The 27,472-nt window shown below is 55.9% G+C and overlaps 1 protein-coding gene across 4 annotated transcripts in view; it reads left to right on the forward strand.

The window, feature by feature from the left end:
* Positions 1–27,472, forward strand: part of LOC146079868 (uncharacterized) — a 158,646-nt gene that overhangs the window by 72,594 nt on the left and 58,580 nt on the right. For all 4 annotated transcript variants that reach the window (XM_083186537.1, XM_083186538.1, XM_083186536.1 and 1 more), the window contains 4 exons: positions 3,200–3,258; positions 20,665–20,819; positions 21,869–21,997; positions 23,431–23,473. In XM_083186537.1, coding sequence (XP_083042663.1) covers positions 3,200–3,258; positions 20,665–20,819; positions 21,869–21,997; positions 23,431–23,473 — 386 coding nt within the window. The remainder of the gene's footprint in view (positions 1–3,199; positions 3,259–20,664; positions 20,820–21,868; positions 21,998–23,430; positions 23,474–27,472) is intronic.

Here is a 27,472-nt window from a genome sequence, read left to right on the forward strand (position 1 = left end):
ACCGGGTACCTAGCTCTCAGCACCCCGACATCACCGGGTACCTAGCTCTCATCACCCGACATCACCGGGTACCTAGCTCTCAGTACCCGACATCACCGGGTACCTAGCTCTCAGTACCCGACACCACCGGGTACCTAGCTCTCAGTACCCCGACACCACCGGGTACCTAGCTCTCATCACCCCGACATCACCGGGTACCTAGCTCTCAGTACCCCGACACCACCGGGTACCTAGCTCTCAGTACCCCGACATCACCGGGTACCTAGCTCTCAGCACCCCGACATCACCGGGTACCTAGCTCTCAGTACCCCGACACCACCGGGTACCTAGCTCTCATCACCCCGACATCACCGGGTACCTAGCTCTCAGTACCCCGACACCACCGGGTACCTAGCTCTCAGCACCCCGACATCACCGGGTACCTAGCTCTCAGCACCCCGACACCACCGGGTACCTAGCTCTCATCACCCCGACATCACCGGGTACCTAGCTCTCAGTACCCCGACACCACCGGGTACCTAGCTCTCAGCACCCCGACACCACCGGGTACCTAGCTCTCAGCACCCCGACACCACCGGGTACCTAGCTCTCAGCACCCTGACACCACCGGGTACCTAGCTCTCAGCACCCCGACACCACCGGGTACCTAGCTCTCAGCACCCCGACACCACCGGGTACCAAGTTCTCAGCACCCCGACACCACCGGGTACCTAGCTCTCAGCACCCCGAAACCACCGGGTACCTAGCTCTCAGCACCCCAACACCACCGGGTACCTAGCTCTCAGCACCCCGACACCACCGGGTACCTAGCTCTCAGTACTCCGACACCACCGGGTACCTAGCTCTCAGCACCCCGACACCACCGGGTACCTAGCTCTCATCACCCCGACACCACCGGGTACCTAGCTCTCAGCACCCCGAAACCACCGGGTACCTAGCTCTCAGCACCCCAACACCACCGGGTACCTAGCTCTCAGCACCCCGACACCACCGGGTACCTAGCTCTCAGTACTCCGACACCACCGGGTACCTAGCTCTCAGCACCCCGACACCACCGGGTACCTAGCTCTCATCACCCCGACACCACCGGGTACCTAGCTCTCAGTACCCCGACACCACCGGGTACCTAGCTCTCAGCACCCCGACACCACCGGGTACCTAGCTCTCAGCACCCCGAAACCACCGGGTACCTAGCTCTCAGCCCCCCGACACCACCGGGTACCTAGCACCCCGACACCACCGGGTACCTAGCTCTCAGTACCCCGACATCACCGGGTACCTAGCTCTCATCACCCCGACATCACCGGGTACTTAGCTCTCATCACCCCGACATCACCGGGTACCTAGCTCTCAGTACCCCGACACCACCGGGTACCTAGCTCTCAGCACCCCGACACCACCGGGTACCTAGCTCTCATCACCCCGACACCACCGGGTACCTAGCTCTCAGCACCCCGACACCACCGGGTACCTAACTCTCAGCACCCCGACACCACCGGGTACCTAGCTCTCATCACCCCAACACCACCGGGTACCTAGCTCTCAGCACCCCGACACCACCGGGTACCTAGCTCTCAGTACTCCGACACCACCGGGTACCTAGCTCTCAGCACCCCGACACCACCGGGTACCTAGCTCTCATCACCCCGACACCACCGGGTACCTAGCTCTCAGTACCCCGACACCACCGGGTACCTAGCTCTCAGCACCCCGACACCACCGGGTACCTAGCTCTCAGCACCCCGACACCACCGGGTACCTAGCTCTCAGCACCCCGACACCACCGGGTACCTAGCTCTCAGCACCCCGACACCACCGGATACCTAGCTCTCAGCACCCCGACACCACCGGGTACCTAGCTCTCAGCATCCCGAAACCACCGGGTACCTAGCTCTCAGCACCCCGACACCACCGGGTACCTAGCTCTCAGCATCCCGAAACCACCGGGTACCTAGCTCTCAGCACCCCGACACCACCGGGTACCTAGCACCCCGACACCACCGGGTACCTAGCTCTCAGTACCCCGACATCACCGGGTACCTAGCTCTCATCACCCCGACATCACCGGGTACTTAGCTCTCATCACCCCGACATCACCGGGTACCTAGCTCTCAGTACCCCGACACCACCGGGTACCTAGCTCTCAGCACCCCGACACCACCGGGTACCTAGCTCTCAGCACCCCGACACCACCGGGTACCTAGCTCTCAGCACCCCGACATCACCGGGTACCTAGCTCTCAGTACCCCGACATCACCGGGTACCTAGCTCTCAGCACCCCGACATCACCGGGTACCTAGCTATTTAGCACCCCGACACCACCGGGTACCTAGCTCTCAGCACCCCGACACCACCGGGTACCTAGCTCTCATCACCCCGACACCACCGGGTACCTAGCTCTCAGCACCCCGACACCACCGGGTACCTAGCTCTCATCACCCCGACACCACCGGGTACCTAGCTCTCATCACCCCGACACCACCGGGTACCTAGCTCTCAGCACCCCGACACCACCGGGTACCTAGCCCTCTGCTCCCCGACACCACCGGGTACCTAGCTCTTATCACTCCGACACCACCGGGTACCTAGCTCTCATCACCCCGACACCACCGGGTACCTAGCTCTCATCACCCCGACACCACCGGGTACCTAGCTCTCAGTACCCCGACACCACCGGGTACCTAGCCCTTATCACTCCGACACCACCGGGTACCTAGCTCTCAGCACCCCGACACCACCGGGTACCTAGCTCTCAGCACTCCGACACCACCAAGTACCTAGCTCTCAGCACCCCGACACCACCGGATACCTAGCTCTCAGCACCCCGACACCACCGGGTACCTAGCTCTCGGCACCCCGACACCACCGGGTACCTAGCTCTCAGCACTCCGACGCCACCAAGTACCTAGCTCTCAGCACCCCGACACCACCGGATACCTAGCTCTCAGCACCCCGACACCACCAGGTACCTAGCTCTCAGCACCCCGCCACCACCGGGTACCTAGCTCTCAGCACCCCGACACCACCAAGTACCTAGCCCTCCGCACCTTGACACCTCCAGTCCATCCTTGCTCACATACAGTATTACACATACTATATGTGTGCCAGGACCACTATCATGACCCCTGATAGTGGTGCTTTCAGGGGTCGTGTGATTCATAATGTGATAGAATCTTTTTTTCTTTTTATCTCCTTTTAGTTTCAAAATGTTTTTGGTCACATGACGGGGTACCTATCTACATCTGTAGCCGATATCCAGTACGTAATGCCAGTATATGTGCCAGTATGCCAGCTGAGCAGTCCTGTGCCAGTGTGCTAGCATTGAGTAAAATAAACACTGTTCTGATCACTAACTATGCGTGTGCATGTGTGTACGTGTGCGTGTATGTGTGTGTACGCGTTTGCCGTGTTGTAAGGGATGTAATTAAGAACATCCTACTGGTAGCGCAATCTTTGGTTCAGTGAACAAAGAGGAGGTGAGGCTGTAGGCTGTCTGATGGCTGTGTGACAGTCACTAGTGTAGCTGTGTCACCCGTAGGCTGGCTGATGGCCATGTGACAGTAACTAGTGTAGCTGTGACCCTGGTTGTGTCCCCCGTAGACTTGCTGATGGCCATGTGACATTCACTAGTGTGGCTGTGACCCTGGTTGTGTCCCCCGTACGCTGGATGATGGCCGTGTGACAGTCACTAGTGTAGCTGTGACCCTGGTTGTGTCCCCCGTACGCTGGATGATGGCCGTGTGACAGTCACTGGTGTAGCTGTGACCCTGGTTGTGTCCCACGTAGGCTGGCTGATGGCCGTGTGACAGTCACTAGTGTAGCTGTATCCCTGGTTGTGTCCCCCGTAGGCTGGCTGATGGCCGTGTGACAGTCATTAGTGTAGCTGTGACCCTGGCTGTGTCCCCCGTACGCTGGATGATGGCCGTGTGACAGTCACTAGTGTAGCTGTGACCCTGGTTGTGTCCCCCGTACGCTGGATGATGGCCGTGTGACAGTCACTAGTGTAGCTGTGATTCTGGTTGTGTCCCCCGTAGGCTGGCTGATGGCCGTGTGACAGTCACTAACGTAGCTGTGATCCTGGTTGTGTCCCCCGTAGGCTGGCTGATGGCCATGTGACAATCACTAGTGTAGCTGTGACCCTGGTTGTGTCTCCTGTAGGCTGGCTGATGGCCGTGTGACAGTCACTAGTGTAGCTGTGACCCTGGTTGTGTCTCCCGTAGGCTGGCTGATGGCCGTGTGACAGTCACTAGTGTACCTGTGACCCTGGTTGTGTCTCCCGTAGGCTGGCTGATGGCCGTGTGACAGTCACTAGTGTAGCTGTGACCCTGGTTGTGTCCCCTCTAGGCTGGCTGATGGCTGTGTGACAGTCACTAGTGTAGTTGTGACCCTGTTTGTGTCCCCCGTAGGCTGGCTGATGGCCTTGTGACAGTCACTAGTGTAGCTGTGACCCTGGTTGTGTCTTCTGTAGGCTGGCTGATGGCCATGTGACAGTCATTAGTGTATCTGTGACCCTGGTTGTGTCTACCGCAGGCTGGCTGATGGCCGTGTGACAGTCACTAGTGTAGCTGTGACCCTGGTTGTGTCCCCCGTAGGCTGGCTGATGGCCGTGTGACAGTCACTAACGTAGCTGTGACCCTGGTTGTGTCCCCCGTAGGATGGCTGATGGCGGTGTGACAGTCACTATCGTAGCTGTGACCCTGGTTGTGTCCCCCGTAGGCTGGCTAATGGCTGTGTGACAGTCACTAGTGTAGGTGTGACCCTGGTTATGTCCCCCGTGAGCTGGCTGATGGCCGTGTGACAGTCACTAGTGTAGCTGTGATCCTGGTTGTGTCCTCTGTAGGCTGGCTGATGGCCATGTGAAAGTCACTAGTGTAGCTGTGACCCTGGTTGTGTCTCCCGTAGGCTGGCTGATGGCCGTGTGACAGTCACTAGTGTAGCTGTAACCCTGGTTGTGTCCCCCGTAGGCTGCCTGATGGCCGTGTGACAGTCACTAGTGTAACTGTGACCCTGGTTGTGTCTTCTGTAGGCTGGCTGATGGCCGTGTGACAGTCACTGGTGTAGCTGTGACCCTGGTTGTGTCCCACGTAGGCTGGCTGATGGCCGTGTGACAGTCACTAGTGTAGCTGTATCCCTGGTTGTGTCCCCCGTAGGCTGGCTGATGGCCGTGTGACAGTCATTAGTGTAGCTGTGACCCTGGCTGTGTCCCCCGTACGCTGGATGATGGCCGTGTGACAGTCACTAGTGTAGCTGTGACCCTGGTTGTGTCCCCCGTACGCTGGATGATGGCCGTGTGACAGTCACTAGTGTAGCTGTGATTCTGGTTGTGTCCCCCGTAGGCTGGCTGATGGCCGTGTGACAGTCACTAACGTAGTTGTGATCCTGGTTGTGTCCCCCGTAGGCTGGCTGATGGCCATGTGACAATCACTAGTGTAGCTGTGACCCTGGTTGTGTCTCCTGTAGGCTGGCTGATGGCCGTGTGACAGTCACTAGTGTAGCTGTGACCCTGGTTGTGTCTCCCGTAGGCTGGCTGATGGCCGTGTGACAGTCACTAGTGTACCTGTGACCCTGGTTGTGTCTCCCGTAGGCTGGCTGATGGCCGTGTGACAGTCACTAGTGTAGCTGTGACCCTGGTTGTGTCCCCTCTAGGCTGGCTGATGGCCGTGTGACAGTCACTAGTGTAATTGTGACCCTGTTTGTGTCCCCCGTAGGCTGGCTGATGGCCTTGTGACAGTCACTTGTGTAGCTGTGACCCTGGTTGTGTCTTCTGTAGGCTGGCTGATGGCCGTGTGACAGTCACTAGTGTAGCTGTGACCCTGGTTGTGTCCCCCGTAGGCTGGCTGATGGCCATGTGACAGTCATTAGTGTATCTGTGACCCTGGTTGTGTCTACCGCAGGCTGGCTGATGGCTGTGTGACAGTCACTATTGTAGCTGTGACCCTGGTTGTGTCCCCCGTAGGCTGGCTGATGGCCGTGTGACAGTCACTAACGTAGCTGTGACCCTGGTTGTGTCCCCCGTAGGATGGCTGATGGCGGTGTGACAGTCATTATCGTAGCTGTGACCCTGGTTGTGTCCCCCGTAGGCTGGCTAATGGCTGTGTGACAGTCACTAGTGTAGGTGTGACCCTGGTTATGTCCCCCGTGAGCTGGCTGATGGCCGTGTGACAGTCACTAGTGTAGCTGTGTCCCCTGTAGGCTGGCTGATGGCCGTGTGACAGTCACTAGTGTAGCTGTGATCCTGGTTATGTCCCCCGTAGGCTGTCTGATGGCCATGTGAAAGTCACTAGTGTAGCTGTGTCCTCTGTAGGCTGGCTGATGGCCGTGTGACAGTCACTAGTGTAGCTGTGATCCTGGTTGTGTCCTCTGTAGGCTGGCTGATGGCCGTGTGACAGTCACTAGTGTAGCTGTGACCCTGGTTGTGTCTCCCGTAGGCTGCCTGATGGCCGTGTGACAGTCACTAGTGTAACTGTGACCCTGGTTGTGTCTTCTGTAGGCTGGCTGATGGCCGTGTGACAGTCACTATTGTAGCTGTGACCATCTTTGTGTCCCCTGTAGGCTGGCTGATGGCTGTATGGCAGTGACTAGTGTAGCTGTGACCCTGGTTGTGTCACCTGTAGGCTGGCTGATGGCCGTGTGACAGTCACTAGTGTAGCTGTGACCCTGGTTGTGTCACCTGTAGGCTGGCTGATGGCCGTGTGACAGTCACTAGTGTAGCTGTGACCCTGGTTGTGTCTTCTGTAGGCTGGCTGATGGCCGTGTGACAGTCACTAGTGTAGCTGTGTCCCTGGTTGTGTCCCCCGTAGGCTGGCTGATGGCCGTGTGACAGTCATTAGTGTATCTGTGACCCTGGTTGTGTCCCCCGTAGGCTGGCTGATGGCCGTGTGACAGTCACTAGTGTAGCTGTGACCCTGGTTGTGTCCCCCGTAGGCTGGCTGATGGCCGTGTGACAGTCACTATCGTAGCTGTGACCCTGGTTGTGTCTCCCGTAAGCTGGCTGAGGGCCGTGTGACAGTCAGTAGTGTAGATGTGACCCTGGTTATGTCCCCCGTAGGCTGTCTGATGGCCATGTGACAGTCACTAGTGTAGCTGTGACCCTGGTTATATCCCCCGTAGGCTGGCTGATGGCCGTGTGACACTCACTAGTGTAGCTGTGACCCTGGTTATGTCCCCCGTAGGCTGTCTGATGGCCGTGTGACAGACACTAGTGTAGCTGTGTCCCCTGTAGGCTGGCTGATGGCCGTGTGACAGACACTAGTGTAGCTGTGTCCCCTGTAGGCTGGCTGATGGCCGTGTGACACTCACTAGTGTAGCTGTGATCCTGGTTGTGTCCTCCGTAGGCTGGCTGATGGCCATGTGAAAGTCACTAGTGTAGCTGTGACCCTGGTTGTGTCTCCTGTAGGCTGGCTGATGGCCGTGTGACAGTCACTAGTGTAGCTGTGACCCTGGTTGTGTCCCCCGTAGGCTGGCTGATGGCCGTGTGACAGTCACTAGTGTAGCTGTGACCCTGTTTGTGTCCCCCATAGGCTGCCTGATGGCCGTGTGACAGTCACTAGTGTAGCTGTGACCCTGGTTGTGTCTCCCGTAGGCTGGCTGATGGCCGTGTGACAGTCACTAGTGTAGCTGTAACCCTGGTTGTGTCCCCCGTAGGCTGGCTGATGGCCGTGTGACAGTCACTATTGTAGATGTGACCCTGGTTGTGTCCCCCAGTAGGCTGGCTGATGGCTGTGTGACAGTCACTAATGTAGCTGTGACCCTGGATTTGTCCCCCGTAGGCTGGCTGATGGCCGTGTGACAGTCACTAATGTAGCTGTGACCCTTGATTTGTCCCCCGTAGGCTGGCTGATGGCCGTGTGACAGTCACTAGTGTAGCTGTGACCCTGGTTGTGTCCCCTGTAGGCTGGGTGATGGCCGTGTGACAGTCACTAGTGTAGGTGTGAACTTGGTTGTGTCTCCTGTAGGCTGGCTGATCGCCGTGTGACAGTCTCTAATGTATATTTGACCCTGGTTGTGTCCCCCGTAGGCTGGCTGATGGCCGTGTGACAGTCACTAGTGTAGCTGTGACCCTGGTTGTGTCCCCCGTAGGCTGGCTGATGGCCGTGTGACAGTCACTAGTGTAGATGTGACCCTGGTTGTGTCCCCCGTAGGCTGGCTGATGGCCGTGTGCTAGTCACTAGTGTAGATGTGACCCTGGTTGTGTCCCCCGTAGGCTGGCTGATGGCCGTGTGACAGTCACTAGTGTAGCTGTGACCATGGTTGTGTCCCCCGTAGGCTGGCTGATGGCCGTGTGACAGTCACTAGTGTAGCTGTGATCCTGGTTGTGTCCCCCGTAGGCTGGCTGATGGCCGTGTGACAGTCACTAGTGTAGCTGTGACCCTGGTTGTGTCCCCCGTAGGCTGGATGATGGCCGTGTGACAGTCACTAGTGTAGCTGTGATCCTGGTTGTGTCCCCCGTAGGCTGGCTGATGGCCGTGTGACAGTCACTAGTGTAGCTGTGACCCTGGTTGTGTCTCCCGTAGGCTGGCTGATGGCCGTGTGACAGTCACTAGTGTAGCTGTGACCCTGGTTGTGTCTCCCGTAGGCTGGCTGATGGCCGTGTGACAGTCACTAGTGTAGCTGTGACCCTGGTTGTGTCTCCCGTAGGCTGGCTGATAACCGTGTAACAGTCACTAGTGTAGCTGTGACCCTGGTTGTGTCTCCCGTAGGCTGGCTGATGGCCGTGTGACAGTCACTAGTGTAGATGTGACCCTGGTTGTGTCCCCCGTAGGCTGGCTGATGGCCGTGTGACAGTCACTAGTGTAGATGTGAACCTGGTTGTGTCCCCCGTAGGCTGGCTGATGGCCGTGTGACAGTCACTAGTGTAGCTGTGATCCTGGTTGTGTCCCCCGTAGGCTGGCTGTTGGCTGTGTGACAGTCACTAGTGTAGCTGTGACCCTGGTTGTGTCCCCCGTAGGCTGGCTGATGGCCGTGTGACAGTCACTAGTGTAGATGTGACCCTGGTTGTGTCTCCCGTAGGCTGGATGATGGCCGTGTGGCAGTCACTATTGTAGCTGTGATCCTGGTTGTGTCCCCCGTAGGCTGGCTGATGGCCGTGTGACAGTCACTAGTGTAGCTGTGACCCGGGTTATGTTTCCCGTAGGCTGGCTGATGGCCGTGTGACAGTTACTAGTGTAGCTGTGACCCTGGTTGTGTCTCCCGTAGGCTGGCTGATGGCCGTGTGACAGTCACTAGTGTAGCTGTGACCCTGGTTGTGTTTCCTGTAGGCTGGCTGATGGCCGTGTGACAGTCACTAGTGTAGCTGTGACCCTGGTTGTGTTTCCCGTAGGCTGGCTGATGGCCGTGTGACAGTCACTAGTGTAGCTGTGATCCTGGTTGTGTCCCCCGTAGGCTGGCTGATGGCCGTGTGACAGTCACTAGTGTAGCTGTGACCCTGGTTGTATCTCCTGTAGGCTGGCTGATGGCCGTGTGACAGTCACTAGTGTAGCTGTAACCCTGGTTGTGTCTCCCGTAGGCTGGCTGATGGCCGTGTGACAGTCACTAGTGTAGCTCTGACCCTGGTTGTGTCTCCCGTAGGCTGGCTGATGGCCGTGTGACAGTCACTAGTGTAGCTGTAACCCTGGTTGTGTCTCCCGTAGGCTGGCTGATGGCCGTGTGACAGTCACTAGTGTAGCTGTGACCCTGGTTGTGTCTCCCGTAGGCTGGCTGATGGCCGTGTGACAGTCACTAGTGTAGCTGTGACCCTGGTTGTGTCTCCCGTAGGCTGGCTGATGGCCGTGTGACAGTCACTAGTGTAGCTGTGACCCTGGTTGTGTCTCCTGTAGGCTGGCTGATGGCCGCGTGACAGTCACTAGTGTAGCTGTGACCCTGGTTGTGTCTCCCGTAGGCTGGCTGATGGCTGTATGACAGTCACTAGTGTAGCTGTGACCCGGGTTGTATCCCCCGTAGGCTGGCTAATGGCTGTGTGACAGTCACTAGTGTAGCTGTGACCCTGGTTGTATCCCCCGTAGGCTGGCTGATGGCCGTGTGACAGTCACTAGTGTAGCTGTGACCCTGGTTGTGTCTCCCGTAGGCTGGCTGATGGCCGTGTGACAGTCACTAGTGTAGCTGTGACCCTGGTTGTGTCTCCCGTAGGCTGGCTGATGGTCGTGTGACCTTCACTAGTGTAGCTGTGACCCTGGTTGTGTCTCCCATAGGCTGGCTGATGGCCGTGTGACAGTCACTAGTGTAGCTGTGACCCTGGTTGTGTCCCCCGTAGGCTGGCTGATGGCCGTGTGACAGTCACTAGTGTAGCTGTGACCCTGGTTGTGTCTCCCGTAGGCTGGCTGATGGCTGTGTGACAGTTACTAGTGTAGCTGTGACCCTGGTTGTGTCCCCCATAGGCTGGCTGATGGCCGTGTGACAGTCACTAGTGTAGCTGTGACCCTGGTTGTGTCTCCCGTAGGCTGGTTGATGGCTGTGTGACACTTACTAGTGTAGCTGTGACCCTGGTTGTGTCCCCCATAGGCTGGCTGATGGCCGTGTGACAGTCACTAGTGTAGCTGTGACCCTGGTTGTGTCTCCCGTAGGCTGGCTGATGGCTGTATGACAGTCACTAGTGTAGCTGTGACCCTGGTTGTGTCCCCGTAGGCTGGCTAATGGCTGTGTGACAGTCACTAGTGTAGCTGTGACCCTGGTTGTATCCCCCGTAGGCTGGCTGACGGCCGTGTGACAGTCACTAGTGTAGCTGTGACCCTGGTTGTGTCTCCCGTAGGCTGGCTGATGGTCGTGTGACAGTCACTAGTGTAGCTGTGACCCTGGTTGTGTCTCCCGTAGGCTGGCTGATGGCCGTGTAACAGTAACTAGTGTAGCTGTGACCCTGGTTGTGTCTCCCGTAGGCTGGCTGATGGTCGTGTGACAGTCACTAGTGTAGCTGTGACCCTGGTTGTGTCTCCTGTAGGCTGGCTGATGGCTGTGTGACAGTTACTAGTGTAGCTGTGACCCTGGTTGTGTCCCCCATAGGCTGGCTGATGGCCGTGTGACAGTCACTAGTGTAGCTGTAACCCTGGTTGTGTCTCCCGTAGGCTGGCTGATGGTCGTGTAACAGTAACTAGTGTAGCTGTGACCCTGGTTGTGTCTCCCGTAGGCTGGCTGATGGTCGTGTGACAGTCACTAGTGTAGCTGTGACCCTGGTTGTGTCTCCTGTAGGCTGGCTGATGGCTGTGTGACAGTCACTAGTGTAGCTGTGATCCTGGTTGTATCCCCCGTAGGCTGGCTGATGGCCGTGTGACAGTCACTAGTGTAGCTGTGACCCTGGTTGTGTCTCCCGTAGGCTGGCTGATGGCCGTGTGACAGTCACTAGTGTAGCTGTGACCCTGGTTGTGTCTCCTGTAGGCTGGCTGATGGCTGTGTGACAGTCACTAGTGTAGCTGTGATCCTGGTTGTATCCCCCGTAGGCTGGCTGATGGCCGTGTGACAGTCACTAGTGTAGCTGTGACCCTGGTTGTGTCTCCCGTAGGCTGGCTGATGGTCGTGTAACAGTAACTAGTGTAGCTGTGATCCTGGTTGTATCCCCCGTAGGCTGGCTGATGGCCGTGTGACAGTCACTAGTGTAGCTGTGACCCTGGTTGTGTCCCCCATAGGCTGGCTGATGGCCGTGTGACAGTCACTAGTGTAGCTGTGACCCTGGTTGTGTCTCCCGTAGGCTGGTTGATGGCTGTGTGACAGTTACTAGTGTAGCTGTGACCCTGGTTGTGTCCCCCATAGGCTGGCTGATGGCCGTGTGACAGTCACTAGTGTAGCTGTGACCCTGGTTGTGTCTCCCGTAGGCTGGCTGATGGCTGTATGACAGTCACTAGTGTAGCTGTGACCCTGGTTGTGTCCCCCGTAGGCTGGCTAATGGCTGTGTGACAGTCACTAGTGTAGCTGTGACCCTGGTTGTATCCCCCGTAGGCTGGCTGACGGCCGTGTGACAGTCACTAGTGTAGCTGTGACCCTGGTTGTGTCTCCCGTAGGCTGGCTGATGGTCGTGTGACATTCACTAGTGTAGCTGTGACCCTGGTTGTGTCTCCCGTAGGCTGGCTGATGGCCGTGTGACAGTCACTAGTGTAGCTGTGACCCTGGTTGTGTCTCCCGTAGGCTGGCTGATGGCTGTGTGACAGTCACTAGTGTAGCTGTGATCCTGGTTGTATCCCCCGTAGGCTGGCTGATGGCCGTGTGACAGTCACTAGTGTAGCTGTGACCCTGGTTGTGTCTCCCGTAGGCTGGCTGATGGCCGTGTGACAGTCACTAGTGTAGCTGTGACCCTGGTTGTGTCTCCCGTAGGCTGGTTGATGGCTGTGTGACAGTTACTAGTGTAGCTGTGACCCTGGTTGTGTCCCCCATAGGCTGGCTGATGGCCGTGTGACAGTCACTAGTGTAGCTGTGACCCTGGTTGTGTCTCCCGTAGGCTGGTTGATGGCTGTGTGACAGTTACTAGTGTAGCTGTGACCCTGGTTGTGTCCCCCATAGGCTGGCTGATGGCCGTGTGACAGTCACTAGTGTAGCTGTGACCCTGGTTGTGTCTCCCGTAGGCTGGCTGATGGCTGTATGACAGTCACTAGTGTAGCTGTGACCCTGGTTGTGTCCCCCGTAGGCTGGCTAATGGCTGTGTGACAGTCACTAGTGTAGCTGTGACCCTGGTTGTATCCCCCGTAGGCTGGCTGATGGCCGTGTAACAGTAACTAGTGTAGCTGTGACCCTGGTTGTGTCTCCCGTAGGCTGGCTGATGGTCGTGTGACAGTCACTAGTGTAGCTGTGACCCTGGTTGTGTCTCCTGTAGGCTGGCTGATGGCTGTGTGACAGTTACTAGTGTAGCTGTGACCCTGGTTGTGTCCCCCATAGGCTGGCTGATGGCCATGTGACAGTCACTAGTGTAGCTGTGACCCTGGTTGTGTCTCCCGTAGGCTGGTTGATGGCTGTGTGACAGTTACTAGTGTAGCTGTGACCCTGGTTGTGTCCCCCATAGGCTGGCTGATGGCCGTGTGACAGTCACTAGTGTAGCTGTAACCCTGGTTGTGTCCCCCGTAGGCTGGCTGATGGCCGTGTGACAGTCACTATTGTAGATGTGACCCTGGTTGTGTCCCCCAGTAGGCTGGCTGATGGCTGTGTGACAGTCACTAATGTAGCTGTGACCCTGGATTTGTCCCCCGTAGGCTGGCTGATGGCCGTGTGACAGTCACTAATGTAGCTGTGACCCTTGATTTGTCCCCCGTAGGCTGGCTGATGGCCGTGTGACAGTCACTAGTGTAGCTGTGACCCTGGTTGTGTCCCCTGTAGGCTGGGTGATGGCCGTGTGACAGTCACTAGTGTAGGTGTGAACTTGGTTGTGTCTCCTGTAGGCTGGCTGATCGCCGTGTGACAGTCTCTAATGTATATTTGACCCTGGTTGTGTCCCCCGTAGGCTGGCTGATGGCCGTGTGACAGTCACTAGTGTAGCTGTGACCCTGGTTGTGTCCCCCGTAGGCTGGCTGATGGCCGTGTGACAGTCACTAGTGTAGATGTGACCCTGGTTGTGTCCCCCGTAGGCTGGCTGATGGCCGTGTGCTAGTCACTAGTGTAGATGTGACCCTGGTTGTGTCCCCCGTAGGCTGGCTGATGGCCGTGTGACAGTCACTAGTGTAGCTGTGACCATGGTTGTGTCCCCCGTAGGCTGGCTGATGGCCGTGTGACAGTCACTAGTGTAGCTGTGATCCTGGTTGTGTCCCCCGTAGGCTGGCTGATGGCCGTGTGACAGTCACTAGTGTAGCTGTGACCCTGGTTGTGTCCCCCGTAGGCTGGATGATGGCCGTGTGACAGTCACTAGTGTAGCTGTGATCCTGGTTGTGTCCCCCGTAGGCTGGCTGATGGCCGTGTGACAGTCACTAGTGTAGCTGTGACCCTGGTTGTGTCTCCCGTAGGCTGGCTGATGGCCGTGTGACAGTCACTAGTGTAGCTGTGACCCTGGTTGTGTCTCCCGTAGGCTGGCTGATGGCCGTGTGACAGTCACTAGTGTAGCTGTGACCCTGGTTGTGTCTCCCGTAGGCTGGCTGATAACCGTGTAACAGTCACTAGTGTAGCTGTGACCCTGGTTGTGTCTCCCGTAGGCTGGCTGATGGCCGTGTGACAGTCACTAGTGTAGATGTGACCCTGGTTGTGTCCCCCGTAGGCTGGCTGATGGCCGTGTGACAGTCACTAGTGTAGATGTGAACCTGGTTGTGTCCCCCGTAGGCTGGCTGATGGCCGTGTGACAGTCACTAGTGTAGCTGTGATCCTGGTTGTGTCCCCCGTAGGCTGGCTGTTGGCTGTGTGACAGTCACTAGTGTAGCTGTGACCCTGGTTGTGTCCCCCGTAGGCTGGCTGATGGCCGTGTGACAGTCACTAGTGTAGATGTGACCCTGGTTGTGTCTCCCGTAGGCTGGATGATGGCCGTGTGGCAGTCACTATTGTAGCTGTGATCCTGGTTGTGTCCCCCGTAGGCTGGCTGATGGCCGTGTGACAGTCACTAGTGGAGCTGTGACCCGGGTTATGTTTCCCGTAGGCTGGCTGATGGCCGTGTGACAGTTACTAGTGTAGCTGTGACCCTGGTTGTGTCTCCCGTAGGCTGGCTGATGGCCGTGTGACAGTCACTAGTGTAGCTGTGACCCTGGTTGTGTTTCCTGTAGGCTGGCTGATGGCCGTGTGACAGTCACTAGTGTAGCTGTGACCCTGGTTGTGTTTCCCGTAGGCTGGCTGATGGCCGTGTGACAGTCACTAGTGTAGCTGTGATCCTGGTTGTGTCCCCCGTAGGCTGGCTGATGGCCGTGTGACAGTCACTAGTGTAGCTGTGACCCTGGTTGTATCTCCTGTAGGCTGGCTGATGGCCGTGTGACAGTCACTAGTGTAGCTGTAACCCTGGTTGTGTCTCCCGTAGGCTGGCTGATGGCCGTGTGACAGTCACTAGTGTAGCTCTGACCCTGGTTGTGTCTCCCGTAGGCTGGCTGATGGCCGTGTGACAGTCACTAGTGTAGCTGTAACCCTGGTTGTGTCTCCCGTAGGCTGGCTGATGGCCGTGTGACAGTCACTAGTGTAGCTGTGACCCTGGTTGTGTCTCCCGTAGGCTGGCTGATGGCCGTGTGACAGTCACTAGTGTAGCTGTTACCCTGGTTGTGTCTCCCGTAGGCTGGCTGATGGCCGTGTGACAGTCACTAGTGTAGCTGTGACCCTGGTTGTGTCTCCTGTAGGCTGGCTGATGGCCGCGTGACAGTCACTAGTGTAGCTGTGACCCTGGTTGTGTCTCCCGTAGGCTGGCTGATGGCTGTATGACAGTCACTAGTGTAGCTGTGACCCGGGTTGTATCCCCCGTAGGCTGGCTAATGGCTGTGTGACAGTCACTAGTGTAGCTGTGACCCTGGTTGTATCCCCCGTAGGCTGGCTGATGGCCGTGTGACAGTCACTAGTGTAGCTGTGACCCTGGTTGTGTCTCCCGTAGGCTGGCTGATGGCCGTGTGACAGTCACTAGTGTAGCTGTGACCCTGGTTGTGTCTCCCGTAGGCTGGCTGATGGTCGTGTGACCTTCACTAGTGTAGCTGTGACCCTGGTTGTGTCTCCCATAGGCTGGCTGATGGCCGTGTGACAGTCACTAGTGTAGCTGTGACCCTGGTTGTGTCCCCCGTAGGCTGGCTGATGGCCGTGTGACAGTCACTAGTGTAGCTGTGACCCTGGTTGTGTCTCCCGTAGGCTGGCTGATGGCTGTGTGACAGTTACTAGTGTAGCTGTGACCCTGGTTGTGTCCCCCATAGGCTGGCTGATGGCCGTGTGACAGTCACTAGTGTAGCTGTGACCCTGGTTGTGTCTCCCGTAGGCTGGTTGATGGCTGTGTGACACTTACTAGTGTAGCTGTGACCCTGGTTGTGTCCCCCATAGGCTGGCTGATGGCCGTGTGACAGTCACTAGTGTAGCTGTGACCCTGGTTGTGTCTCCCGTAGGCTGGCTGATGGCTGTATGACAGTCACTAGTGTAGCTGTGACCCTGGTTGTGTCCCCGTAGGCTGGCTAATGGCTGTGTGACAGTCACTAGTGTAGCTGTGACCCTGGTTGTATCCCCCGTAGGCTGGCTGACGGCCGTGTGACAGTCACTAGTGTAGCTGTGACCCTGGTTGTGTCTCCCGTAGGCTGGCTGATGGTCGTGTGACAGTCACTAGTGTAGCTGTGACCCTGGTTGTGTCTCCCGTAGGCTGGCTGATGGCCGTGTAACAGTAACTAGTGTAGCTGTGACCCTGGTTGTGTCTCCCGTAGGCTGGCTGATGGTCGTGTGACAGTCACTAGTGTAGCTGTGACCCTGGTTGTGTCTCCTGTAGGCTGGCTGATGGCTGTGTGACAGTTACTAGTGTAGCTGTGACCCTGGTTGTGTCCCCCATAGGCTGGCTGATGGCCGTGTGACAGTCACTAGTGTAGCTGTGACCCTGGTTGTGTCTCCCGTAGGCTGGTTGATGGCTGTGTGACAGTTACTAGTGTAGCTGTGACCCTGGTTGTGTCCCCCATAGGCTGGCTGATGGCCGTGTGACAGTCACTAGTGTAGCTGTAACCCTGGTTGTGTCTCCCGTAGGCTGGCTGATGGTCGTGTAACAGTAACTAGTGTAGCTGTGACCCTGGTTGTGTCTCCCGTAGGCTGGCTGATGGTCGTGTGACAGTCACTAGTGTAGCTGTGACCCTGGTTGTGTCTCCTGTAGGCTGGCTGATGGCTGTGTGACAGTCACTAGTGTAGCTGTGATCCTGGTTGTATCCCCCGTAGGCTGGCTGATGGCCGTGTGACAGTCACTAGTGTAGCTGTGACCCTGGTTGTGTCTCCCGTAGGCTGGCTGATGGCCGTGTGACAGTCACTAGTGTAGCTGTGACCCTGGTTGTGTCTCCTGTAGGCTGGCTGATGGCTGTGTGACAGTCACTAGTGTAGCTGTGATCCTGGTTGTATCCCCCGTAGGCTGGCTGATGGCCGTGTGACAGTCACTAGTGTAGCTGTGACCCTGGTTGTGTCTCCCGTAGGCTGGCTGATGGTCGTGTAACAGTAACTAGTGTAGCTGTGATCCTGGTTGTATCCCCCGTAGGCTGGCTGATGGCCGTGTGACAGTCACTAGTGTAGCTGTGACCCTGGTTGTGTCCCCCATAGGCTGGCTGATGGCCGTGTGACAGTCACTAGTGTAGCTGTGACCCTGGTTGTGTCTCCCGTAGGCTGGTTGATGGCTGTGTGACAGTTACTAGTGTAGCTGTGACCCTGGTTGTGTCCCCCATAGGCTGGCTGATGGCCGTGTGACAGTCACTAGTGTAGCTGTGACCCTGGTTGTGTCTCCCGTAGGCTGGCTGATGGCTGTATGACAGTCACTAGTGTAGCTGTGACCCTGGTTGTGTCCCCCGTAGGCTGGCTAATGGCTGTGTGACAGTCACTAGTGTAGCTGTGACCCTGGTTGTATCCCCCGTAGGCTGGCTGACGGCCGTGTGACAGTCACTAGTGTAGCTGTGACCCTGGTTGTGTCTCCCGTAGGCTGGCTGATGGTCGTGTGACATTCACTAGTGTAGCTGTGACCCTGGTTGTGTCTCCCGTAGGCTGGCTGATGGCCGTGTGACAGTCACTAGTGTAGCTGTGACCCTGGTTGTGTCTCCCGTAGGCTGGCTGATGGCTGTGTGACAGTCACTAGTGTAGCTGTGATCCTGGTTGTATCCCCCGTAGGCTGGCTGATGGCCGTGTGACAGTCACTAGTGTAGCTGTGACCCTGGTTGTGTCTCCCGTAGGCTGGCTGATGGCCGTGTGACAGTCACTAGTGTAGCTGTGACCCTGGTTGTGTCTCCCGTAGGCTGGTTGATGGCTGTGTGACAGTTACTAGTGTAGCTGTGACCCTGGTTGTGTCCCCCATAGGCTGGCTGATGGCCGTGTGACAGTCACTAGTGTAGCTGTGACCCTGGTTGTGTCTCCCGTAGGCTGGTTGATGGCTGTGTGACAGTTACTAGTGTAGCTGTGACCCTGGTTGTGTCCCCCATAGGCTGGCTGATGGCCGTGTGACAGTCACTAGTGTAGCTGTGACCCTGGTTGTGTCTCCCGTAGGCTGGCTGATGGCTGTATGACAGTCACTAGTGTAGCTGTGACCCTGGTTGTGTCCCCCGTAGGCTGGCTAATGGCTGTGTGACAGTCACTAGTGTAGCTGTGACCCTGGTTGTATCCCCCGTAGGCTGGCTGATGGCCGTGTAACAGTAACTAGTGTAGCTGTGACCCTGGTTGTGTCTCCCGTAGGCTGGCTGATGGTCGTGTGACAGTCACTAGTGTAGCTGTGACCCTGGTTGTGTCTCCTGTAGGCTGGCTGATGGCTGTGTGACAGTTACTAGTGTAGCTGTGACCCTGGTTGTGTCCCCCATAGGCTGGCTGATGGCCATGTGACAGTCACTAGTGTAGCTGTGACCCTGGTTGTGTCTCCCGTAGGCTGGTTGATGGCTGTGTGACAGTTACTAGTGTAGCTGTGACCCTGGTTGTGTCCCCCATAGGCTGGCTGATGGCCGTGTGACAGTCACTAGTGTAGCTGTAACCCTGGTTGTGTCTCCCGTAGGCTGGCTGATGGTCGTGTAACAGTAACTAGTGTAGCTGTGACCCTGGTTGTGTCTCCCGTAGGCTGGCTGATGGTCGTGTGACAGTCACTAGTGTAGCTGTGACCCTGGTTGTGTCTCCTGTAGGCTGGCTGATGGCCGTGTGACAGTCACTAGTGTAGCTGTGACCCTGGTTGTGTCTCCCGTAGGCTGGCTGATGGCCGTGTGACAGTCACTAGTGTAGCTGTGACCCTGGTTGTGTCCCCCGATAGCTGGCTGATGGCCGTGTGACAGTCACTAGTGTAGCTGTGACCCTGGTTGTATCCCCCGTAGGCTGGCTGATGGCGGTGTAACAGTAACTAGTGTAGCTGTGACCCTGGTTGTGTCCCCCGTAGGCTGGCTGACGGCCGTGTAACAGTCACTAGTGTCGTTGTGATCCTGGTTGTGTCCCCCGTAGGCTGGCTGACGGCCGTTTGACAGTCACTAACGTAGCTGTGACCCTGGTTGTGTCCCCCATAGGCTGGCTGATGGCCGTGTGACAGTTACTAGTGTAGCTGTGACCCTGGTTGTGTCCCCCATAGGCTGGCTGATGGCCGTGTGACAGTCACTAGTGTAGCTGTAACCCTGGTTGTGTCTCCCGTAGGCTGGCTGATGGTCGTGTAACAGTAACTAGTGTAGCTGTGACCCTGGTTGTGTCTCCCGTAGGCTGGCTGATGGTCGTGTGACAGTCACTAGTGTAGCTGTGACCCTGGTTGTGTCTCCTGTAGGCTGGCTGATGGCTGTGTGACAGTCACTAGTGTAGCTGTGATCCTGGTTGTATCCCCCGTAGGCTGGCTGATGGCCGTGTGACAGTCACTAGTGTAGCTGTGACCCTGGTTGTGTCTCCCGTAGGCTGGCTGATGGCCGTGTGACAGTCACTAGTGTAGCTGTGACCCTGGTTGTGTCTCCCGTAGGCTGGTTGATGGCTGTGTGACAGTTACTAGTGTAGCTGTGACCCTGGTTGTGTCCCCCATAGGCTGGCTGATGGCCGTGTGACAGTCACTAGTGTAGCTGTGACCCTGGTTGTGTCTCCCGTAGGCTGGTTGATGGCTGTGTGACAGTAACTAGTGTAGCTGTGACCCTGGTTGTGTCCCCCATAGGCTGGCTGATGGCCGTGTGACAGTCACTAGTGTAGCTGTGACCCTGGTTGTGTCTCCCGTAGGCTGGCTGATGGCTGTATGACAGTCACTAGTGTAGCTGTGACCCTGGTTGTGTCCCCCGTAGGCTGGCTAATGGCTGTGTGACAGTCACTAGTGTAGCTGTGACCCTGGTTGTATCCCCCGTAGGCTGGCTGATGGCCGTGTAACAGTCACTAGTGTAGCTGTGACCCTGGTTGTGTCTCCCGTAGGCTGGCTGATGGTCGTGTGACAGTCACTAGTGTAGCTGTGACCCTGGTTGTGTCTCCTGTAGGCTGGCTGATGGCTGTGTGACAGTTACTAGTGTAGCTGTGACCCTGGTTGTGTCCCCCATAGGCTGGCTGATGGCCGTGTGACAGTCACTAGTGTAGCTGTGACCCTGGTTGTGTCTCCCGTAGGCTGGTTGATGGCTGTGTGACAGTTACTAGTGTAGCTGTGACCCTGGTTGTGTCCCCCATAGGCTGGCTGATGGCCGTGTGACAGTCACTAGTGTAGCTGTAACCCTGGTTGTGTCTCCCGTAGGCTGGCTGATGGTCGTGTAACAGTAACTAGTGTAGCTGTGACCCTGGTTGTGTCTCCCGTAGGCTGGCTGATGGTCGTGTGACAGTCACTAGTGTAGCTGTGACCCTGGTTGTGTCTCCTGTAGGCTGGCTGATGGCCGTGTGACAGTCACTAGTGTAGCTGTGACCCTGGTTGTGTCTCCCGTAGGCTGGCTGATGGCCGTGTGACAGTCACTAGTGTAGCTGTGACCCTGGTTGTGTCCCCCGATAGCTGGCTGATGGCCGTGTGACAGTCACTAGTGTAGCTGTGACCCTGGTTGTGTCTCCCGTAGGCTGGCTGATGGTCGTGTGACATTCACTAGTGTAGCTGTGACCCTGGTTGTATCCCCCGTAGGCTGGCTGATGGCCGTGTAACAGTAACTAGTGTAGCTGTGACCCTGGTTGTGTCCCCCGTAGGCTGGCTGATGGCCGTGTGACAATCCTGCACTTGTTCTCCATGCTGTATGCGGTGACGGAGGAGAACCTGACGATGGAGCTGATGGTGTCTGCCCTCCGCTGTGCGGCAGACGATCCTGGCTGTGTCTCTCTTCTCACCGGAGACTCCTATCAGGGTAAGAGATGGTGACTCGGAGTAATGTGTACAGAGAGTATGGGGGTGCCTGCAATCAGCCCCCCATAAATATCTAATCCATACAAGGTGAATGAGCGTTGGACTACTCTGTAGCCCATCACACAGCATAGCGGACAGTCATGTGACTGCAGAACGCGGCACAGTCATGTGACTGCAGAACGCGGCACAGTCATGTGACTGCAGAACGCGGCGCCACGCCTTCTGAATGCCTTACATGCAGGTGTGTTGATGCCTGCTTGTGGTGTGTGGCTGACATCACTGCCCTCCCCAAATTCGGCCGTCTCCAGCCAAGATAAAAGCTGGTGCGGCCACACGCTAGATTGGGGATCTACGCAGCAGGGGGAGGTGGATTTGGCTGGTCAGTGAACAGGTCTGAATAAGGCTCTTTGTTTTTAAATGGACAAATCCATGCTGTACTGCAGATGGGCAGATGTAACAGGTGCAGAGAGAGGAAGATTTGGGTAGGGGGGTATTCAATCTGAAAACTAAAGTGTAGTGTAAAAATAAAACAGGAAGTATTTACCCTGCACAGAAACAAAATAACTCACCCAAATCTAACTCTGTCTGCACCTGTTACATCTGCCCCACCTGCAGTGCACATGGTTTTGCCCAGAATAGTAACTGGGCTGCACACTGTATACTGCCCTATGTCCTGGGGAATGGATGAGTGGCTAGTGCGGCTACTAAAGGGCAGGATGGGGTAACATGATGGCCCCGCTGAAATCCGCTGTGTTGGCCTGGTGGGCACCTGGTTCCCCTCCCCTTTTATGCACTGGGCCAGATGTATTAAGCCTTAACAAGAGATAAATGCAAGGGTGATAAGGAGAGATAAACGTCCAGCCAATCAGCTCCTTACTGACTTTTTTCGAACACAGCCTGTAACATGGCAGTTGGCAGGTGATTGGCTGGACGTTTATCTCTCCTTATCACCCTTGGCTTTATCTCTTGTTAAAGCTTAATACATCTGAGTCACTATTGGCTGCCCAGAGTGTGATTATTTGGTGCATTATCTCCTCATTCTCCATCTAGGTCTCAGCCTGTGTGACTTTGCGATGTGTGACCCGTCCACCAGTAACTGTGAGAGCCACGCGGGGCTAGTGACCTGCGACTGCCGGCAAGGTTACTATAAGTACAGCCCGTCTGACCATACCTGCAGAGGTGAGTCTCCCAGGCAATTACTGTCGCTGTGTATTACATGGCATGTGAGGGGCACGTACCTGCAGCACTTACCTACACGCCAGAGGCAGCGCCTGTATGGGACACATACCTGCAGCATTTACCTACATGCCAGAGGCAGCGCCTGTATGGGACACGTACCTGCAGCACTTACCTACACGCCAGAGGCAGTGCCTGTGCGGGACACGTACCTGCAGCACTTACCTACACGCCAAAGGCAGCGCCTGTATGGGACACGTACCTGCAGCACTTACCTACATGCCAGAGGCAGTGCCTGTGTGGGACACGTTCCTGCAGCACTAACCTACACGCCAGAGGCAGCGCCTGTTTGGGACCCATAGCTGCAGCACTAACCTACACGCCAGAGGCAGCGCCTGTATGGGACACATAGCTGCAGCACTTACCTACACACCAGAGGCAGTGCCTGTATGGGACACATAGCTGCAGCACTTACCTACACACCAGAGGTAGTGCCTGTATGGGACACATAGCTGCAGCACTTACCTACACACCAGAGGCAGCGCCTGTATGGGAAAGGTACGCACAGCACTTACCTACACACCAGAGGCAGCGCCTGTATGGGACACGTACGCACAGCACTTATCTACACGCCAGAGGCAGTGCCTGTATGGGACACATAGCTGCAGCACTTACCTACACACCAGAGGCAGTGCCTGTATGGGACACATAGCTGCAGCACTTACCTACACACCAGAGGCAGCGCCTGTATGGGAAAGGTACGCACAGCACTTACCTACACACCAGAGGCAGCGCCTGTATGGGAAAGGTACGCACAGCACTTACCTACACACCAGAGGCAGCGCCTGTATGGGAAAGGTACGCACAGCACTTACCTACACACCAGAGGCAGCGCCTGTATGGGACACGTACGCACAGCACTTATCTACACACCAGAGGCAGCGCCTGTATGGGACACATAGCTGCAGCACTTACCTACACACCAGAGGCAGTGCCTGTATGGGACACATACGCACAGCACTTATATACACGCCAGAGGCAGTGCCTGTGTGGGACACTTACGCACAGCACTTATCTACACGCCAAAGGCAGCGCCTGTATGGGACACGTATGCACAGCACTTATCTACACGCCAAAGGCAGCGTCTGTGTGGGACACGTTCCTGCAGCACTTTCCTGTCATGGCGATTCTGTGATTTCTGCCAATGAAAATCATCCTACAGAAAGACTGTTTCGTTCTTGCTTGGACTCCCCAGTGCAGGCTGGTGGCTTTGACAGGTCTGGTTCTGAGACGGGCACTAAGTAGCTGTAACGGTGCGAATCCGCAGAGGTTACTACATTACGCCATAATATTGCCTTGTTTCCTAGTCATTTATCTGCCTTATCGCTGCTCACTGGCATCGCCTCTGACTCCTGACTTGAATCTTTGATTTGCAGCATGTGCCAGCGGCTTCCATTGGACAGAGCACCAGTGTGAGAGGTTTGTAGCCTTCGTCTGTTCCATGGCCCTAATGGGGTGTCAGGAAATGCCCAATTAGCAACCACAGAGAAATGGCTGAGGTACATACTGTAGCACTCATACATATGTGGCCCTGGTATGATATGTATGTGGCCCTGGGCACCTACCTGCCTCTCAGGCACAGAATGTTCAGCAATAATTGCATGATCATTGTTTCATTGTCCACCAGAGGGCAGCAGTCGCCTTCTCATTCCTGTACAGTCCAAATAAGCATGTCACATGCCATCAGACCACCTCACATGCTCCTTCACTGCCCTCACATGCCATCAGACCACCTCACATGCCCCTTCACATCCCTCACATGCCATCAGACCACCTCACATGCTCCTTCACTGCCCTCACATGCCATCAGACCACCTCACATGCTCCTTCACTGCCCTCACATGTCATCAGACCACCTCACATGCTCCTTCACTGCCCTCACATGCCATCAGACCACCTCACATGCTCCTTCACTGCCCTCACATGCCATCAGACCACCTCACATGCCCCTTCACATCCCTCACATGTCATCAGACCACCTCACATGCTCCTTCACTGCCCTCACATGCCATCAGACCACCTCACATGCTCCTTCACTGCCCTCACATGCCATCACACCACCTCACATGCTCCTTCACTGCCCTCACATGCCATCAGACCACCTCACATGCTCCTTCACTGCCCTCACATGTCGTCAGACCACCTCACATGCTCCTTCACTGCCCTCACATGTCGTCAGACCACCTCACATGCTCCTTCACTGCCCTCACATGCCATCAGACCACCTCACATGCCCCTTCACTACCCCATACTGTACTGTATGTCATCCTCCCACCTCACATGCTCCTTCACCACATCCACATACCATCAGACCATCTAACATGCCCCTGTCAGGACTGCCATTGATGTCATGTTTGGCCTGCAGTACCTCAGAGGTGCTGCTGTTGTGTTTGGACTGCAGTACCTATAGATGGCCAGAGGTGCTGCTGTTGGGCAGAAGTATGGTTTTTGGAGCACTCCCAGCTGGTGTAATCAGCTGGACTGGGCTGTTCGCAGAATACCATTCCCAACTGCAGCACATAGGGCCTTATTTTGGTTCATTCTTTCTGACAAAATCCTTCTTAGATGGGCAAAACCATGTGCACTGCAGGTGGGGCAGATGTAACATGTGCAGAGAGAATTAGATTTGGGTGGGGTTTTACTTCAAAGTGAGATCTATATTGCAGTGTAAAAATAAAGCAGTCAGTATTTTTCCTGCACAGAAACAAAATTACTCACCCAAATCTAATTATCTCTGCACATGTTACATCTGCCCCCCCTGCAGCGCACATGGTTTTGTCCATCTAAGAAGGATTTTGTCAGAAAGAATGAACCAAAATAAGGCCCATAATGAGGATTGAGGGGCCTTTCTCTGTGTGCTGCAGGGATTGGCTTGCTCTGGCTTTAAAGCTGTGTTTGCCCTGAGCTTCAGGTCCAGTTATAGCAGGACTGGGCAACACCTGCCCTCCAGATGTTGATGAACTACACATCCCAGCATGCCTTGCATCAGTTTCAGCATGACCACATAGCAAAACTAATGCAAAGCATCCTGGGATGTGTAGTTCATCAACATCTGGAGGGCCGGTGTTGCCCAGCCCTGAGTTATAGCCTTCTCAGCCTTGTCTGTAGTGCTGTACCTTGCCTGAGACCGCAATCCTTATTCCTGTACCTGTTACCTGATGCCTGCTCCTGTTTGCTGATGCTGAAGCATTGTGCCTGTGCCTGATTTATTATCCTGATAATAGAGTGAGTTAACATCCAACCTGCCTCCATTGTCTGTTCCTCCAGCAAGTATTACTACTAGTCTTATACCCCTTTTACACCAAAAACCCTGGTCGGACCCTGGTCTTTGAACACTGGAGTTTCCAGGATCTGACCCTGCTTTATACCCCATTTACACAGCACTTCGACCTGGGTCGGACCAGGGTCTGCACCATTTACACTGAACCTGGGTCATCCCTGCTATTTCTTCTAGATGCCATTAAAAATGGCCATCAACAGCTCATTTTGGGGCTACAACCCCTTTTTCAAGTATATCAAACCCCCAGACAGTACAGTTTTACCCTCAGAGTATAATAACCAAGTCCCAGGCAGTATTACCTCTAGAGTATAATGCCCCAAGACAGGTCAGGACAACCTAAGGGCAGAAGCCATCAGGCAGTACAGTATAACCCCCAGACTATAAATACCCCAAGCCCCCCAGCAGGAGAGTGTGTGACAGGCATTTATATAGAGTGGGTGACAATGAGCTTCCAGCTGCCTACACTGGGTAGAATGGAGGGAGGTCATGTAGTGGGGGGGGGCTCCCCTCTCCTCTGCAGCTAGCGCCACACACAGAGCCAGTGACCCCTCCGGTCATGCCTGTGGCATAGGTCACATAAAGCCGCTGACCCCCCGGACTACCCCTCCTCTCTCTCTGTCTGTCCCGGCTATTCTACCAAGGAGGGGAGAGGACTCGGTGGAAAGAGGGCGGCGCTGGGAGTTGTAGTCTCCCCAGGCCTTCCATTTCTTATAGCAGCGGCACATACGATACGGAGACTACAATTCCCAGCGTGCTGTGCGGCTACCGCGCACTCCGCACTTGTCTATGCTGCTGCCCTGGTGAAGGGAAAAACAAGGGGAGGAGGCTTCGGAAGGACATAGCTGCCACTGCAGCAGAGTTGCCGTGCATCAACTAATCAGCCAAGTTCCCATCCGCCGCTCAGGTATTACCTGCCTCATCCCGTGCTGCACCATTTACACCGGCCTCTACACGGGTCCTGACCGTGTTCTACCCAGGTCAGGACCTGGGTAGAGGACCCGTGTAAATGGACACGGATACACCCCATTTACACCGCCGATGATCCGGGTCTGACCCGCCTCTGACCCTGATTTTTCGGCGGTGTAAAAGGGGTATTACAGTCCACTGGAACTCCTAACATTTACTGCCTTCACATGCCACCAGATCCTCACATGCCCCTTCACTGCCACACATGCCATCATACCCTCACATGCCTCTTCACTGCCCCCAAATGTCATCAGATCCTCACATGCCCCTTCACTGCCACACATGCCATCATACCCTCACATGCCCCTCCACTCCCCCCCACATGCCATCAGACCCTCACATGCCCCTTCACTGCCCCCAAATGTCATCAGATCCTCACATGCCCCTTCACTGCCACACATGCCATCATACCCTCACATGCCCCTTTACTGCCACACATGCCATCAGACCCTCACATGCCCCTTCACTGCCACACATGCCATCATACCCTCACATGCCTCTTCACTGCCCCCAAATGTCATCAGATCCTCACATGCACCTTCACTTACACACATGCCACCAGATCCTCACATGCCCCTTTACTGCCACACATGCCATCATACCCTCACATGCCCCTCCACTCCCCCCCCATGCCATCATACCCTCACATGCCCCTTCACTGCCACACATGCTATCATACCCTCACATGCCTCTTCACTGCCCCCAAATGTCATCAGATCCTCACATGCACACATGCCACCAGATCCTCACATGCCCCTTTACTGCCACACATGCCATCATACCCTCACATGCCCCTTCACTGCCCCCAAATGTCATCAGATCCTCACATGCCCCTTCACTGCCACACATGCCATCATACCCTCACATGCCCCTCCACTCCCCCCCCACATGCTATCAGACCCTCACATGCCCCTTCACTGCCACACATGCTATCATACCCTCACATGCCCCTTCACTGCCACACATGCTATCATACCCTCACATGCCTCTTCACTGCCCCCAAATGTCATCAGATCCTCACATGCACACATGCCACCAGATCCTCACATGCCCCTTTACTGCCACACATGCCATCATACCCTCACATGCCCCTTCACTGCCCCCAAATGTCATCAGATCCTCACATGCCCCTTCACTGCCACACATGCCATCATACCCTCACATGCCCCTCC

The sequence above is a fragment of the Crinia signifera genome, chromosome 5 (genome assembly GCF_055691185.1).
Source record: "Crinia signifera chromosome 5, ASM5569118v1, whole genome shotgun sequence".
NCBI classification, from domain to species: Eukaryota; Metazoa; Chordata; class Amphibia; order Anura; family Myobatrachidae; genus Crinia; species Crinia signifera.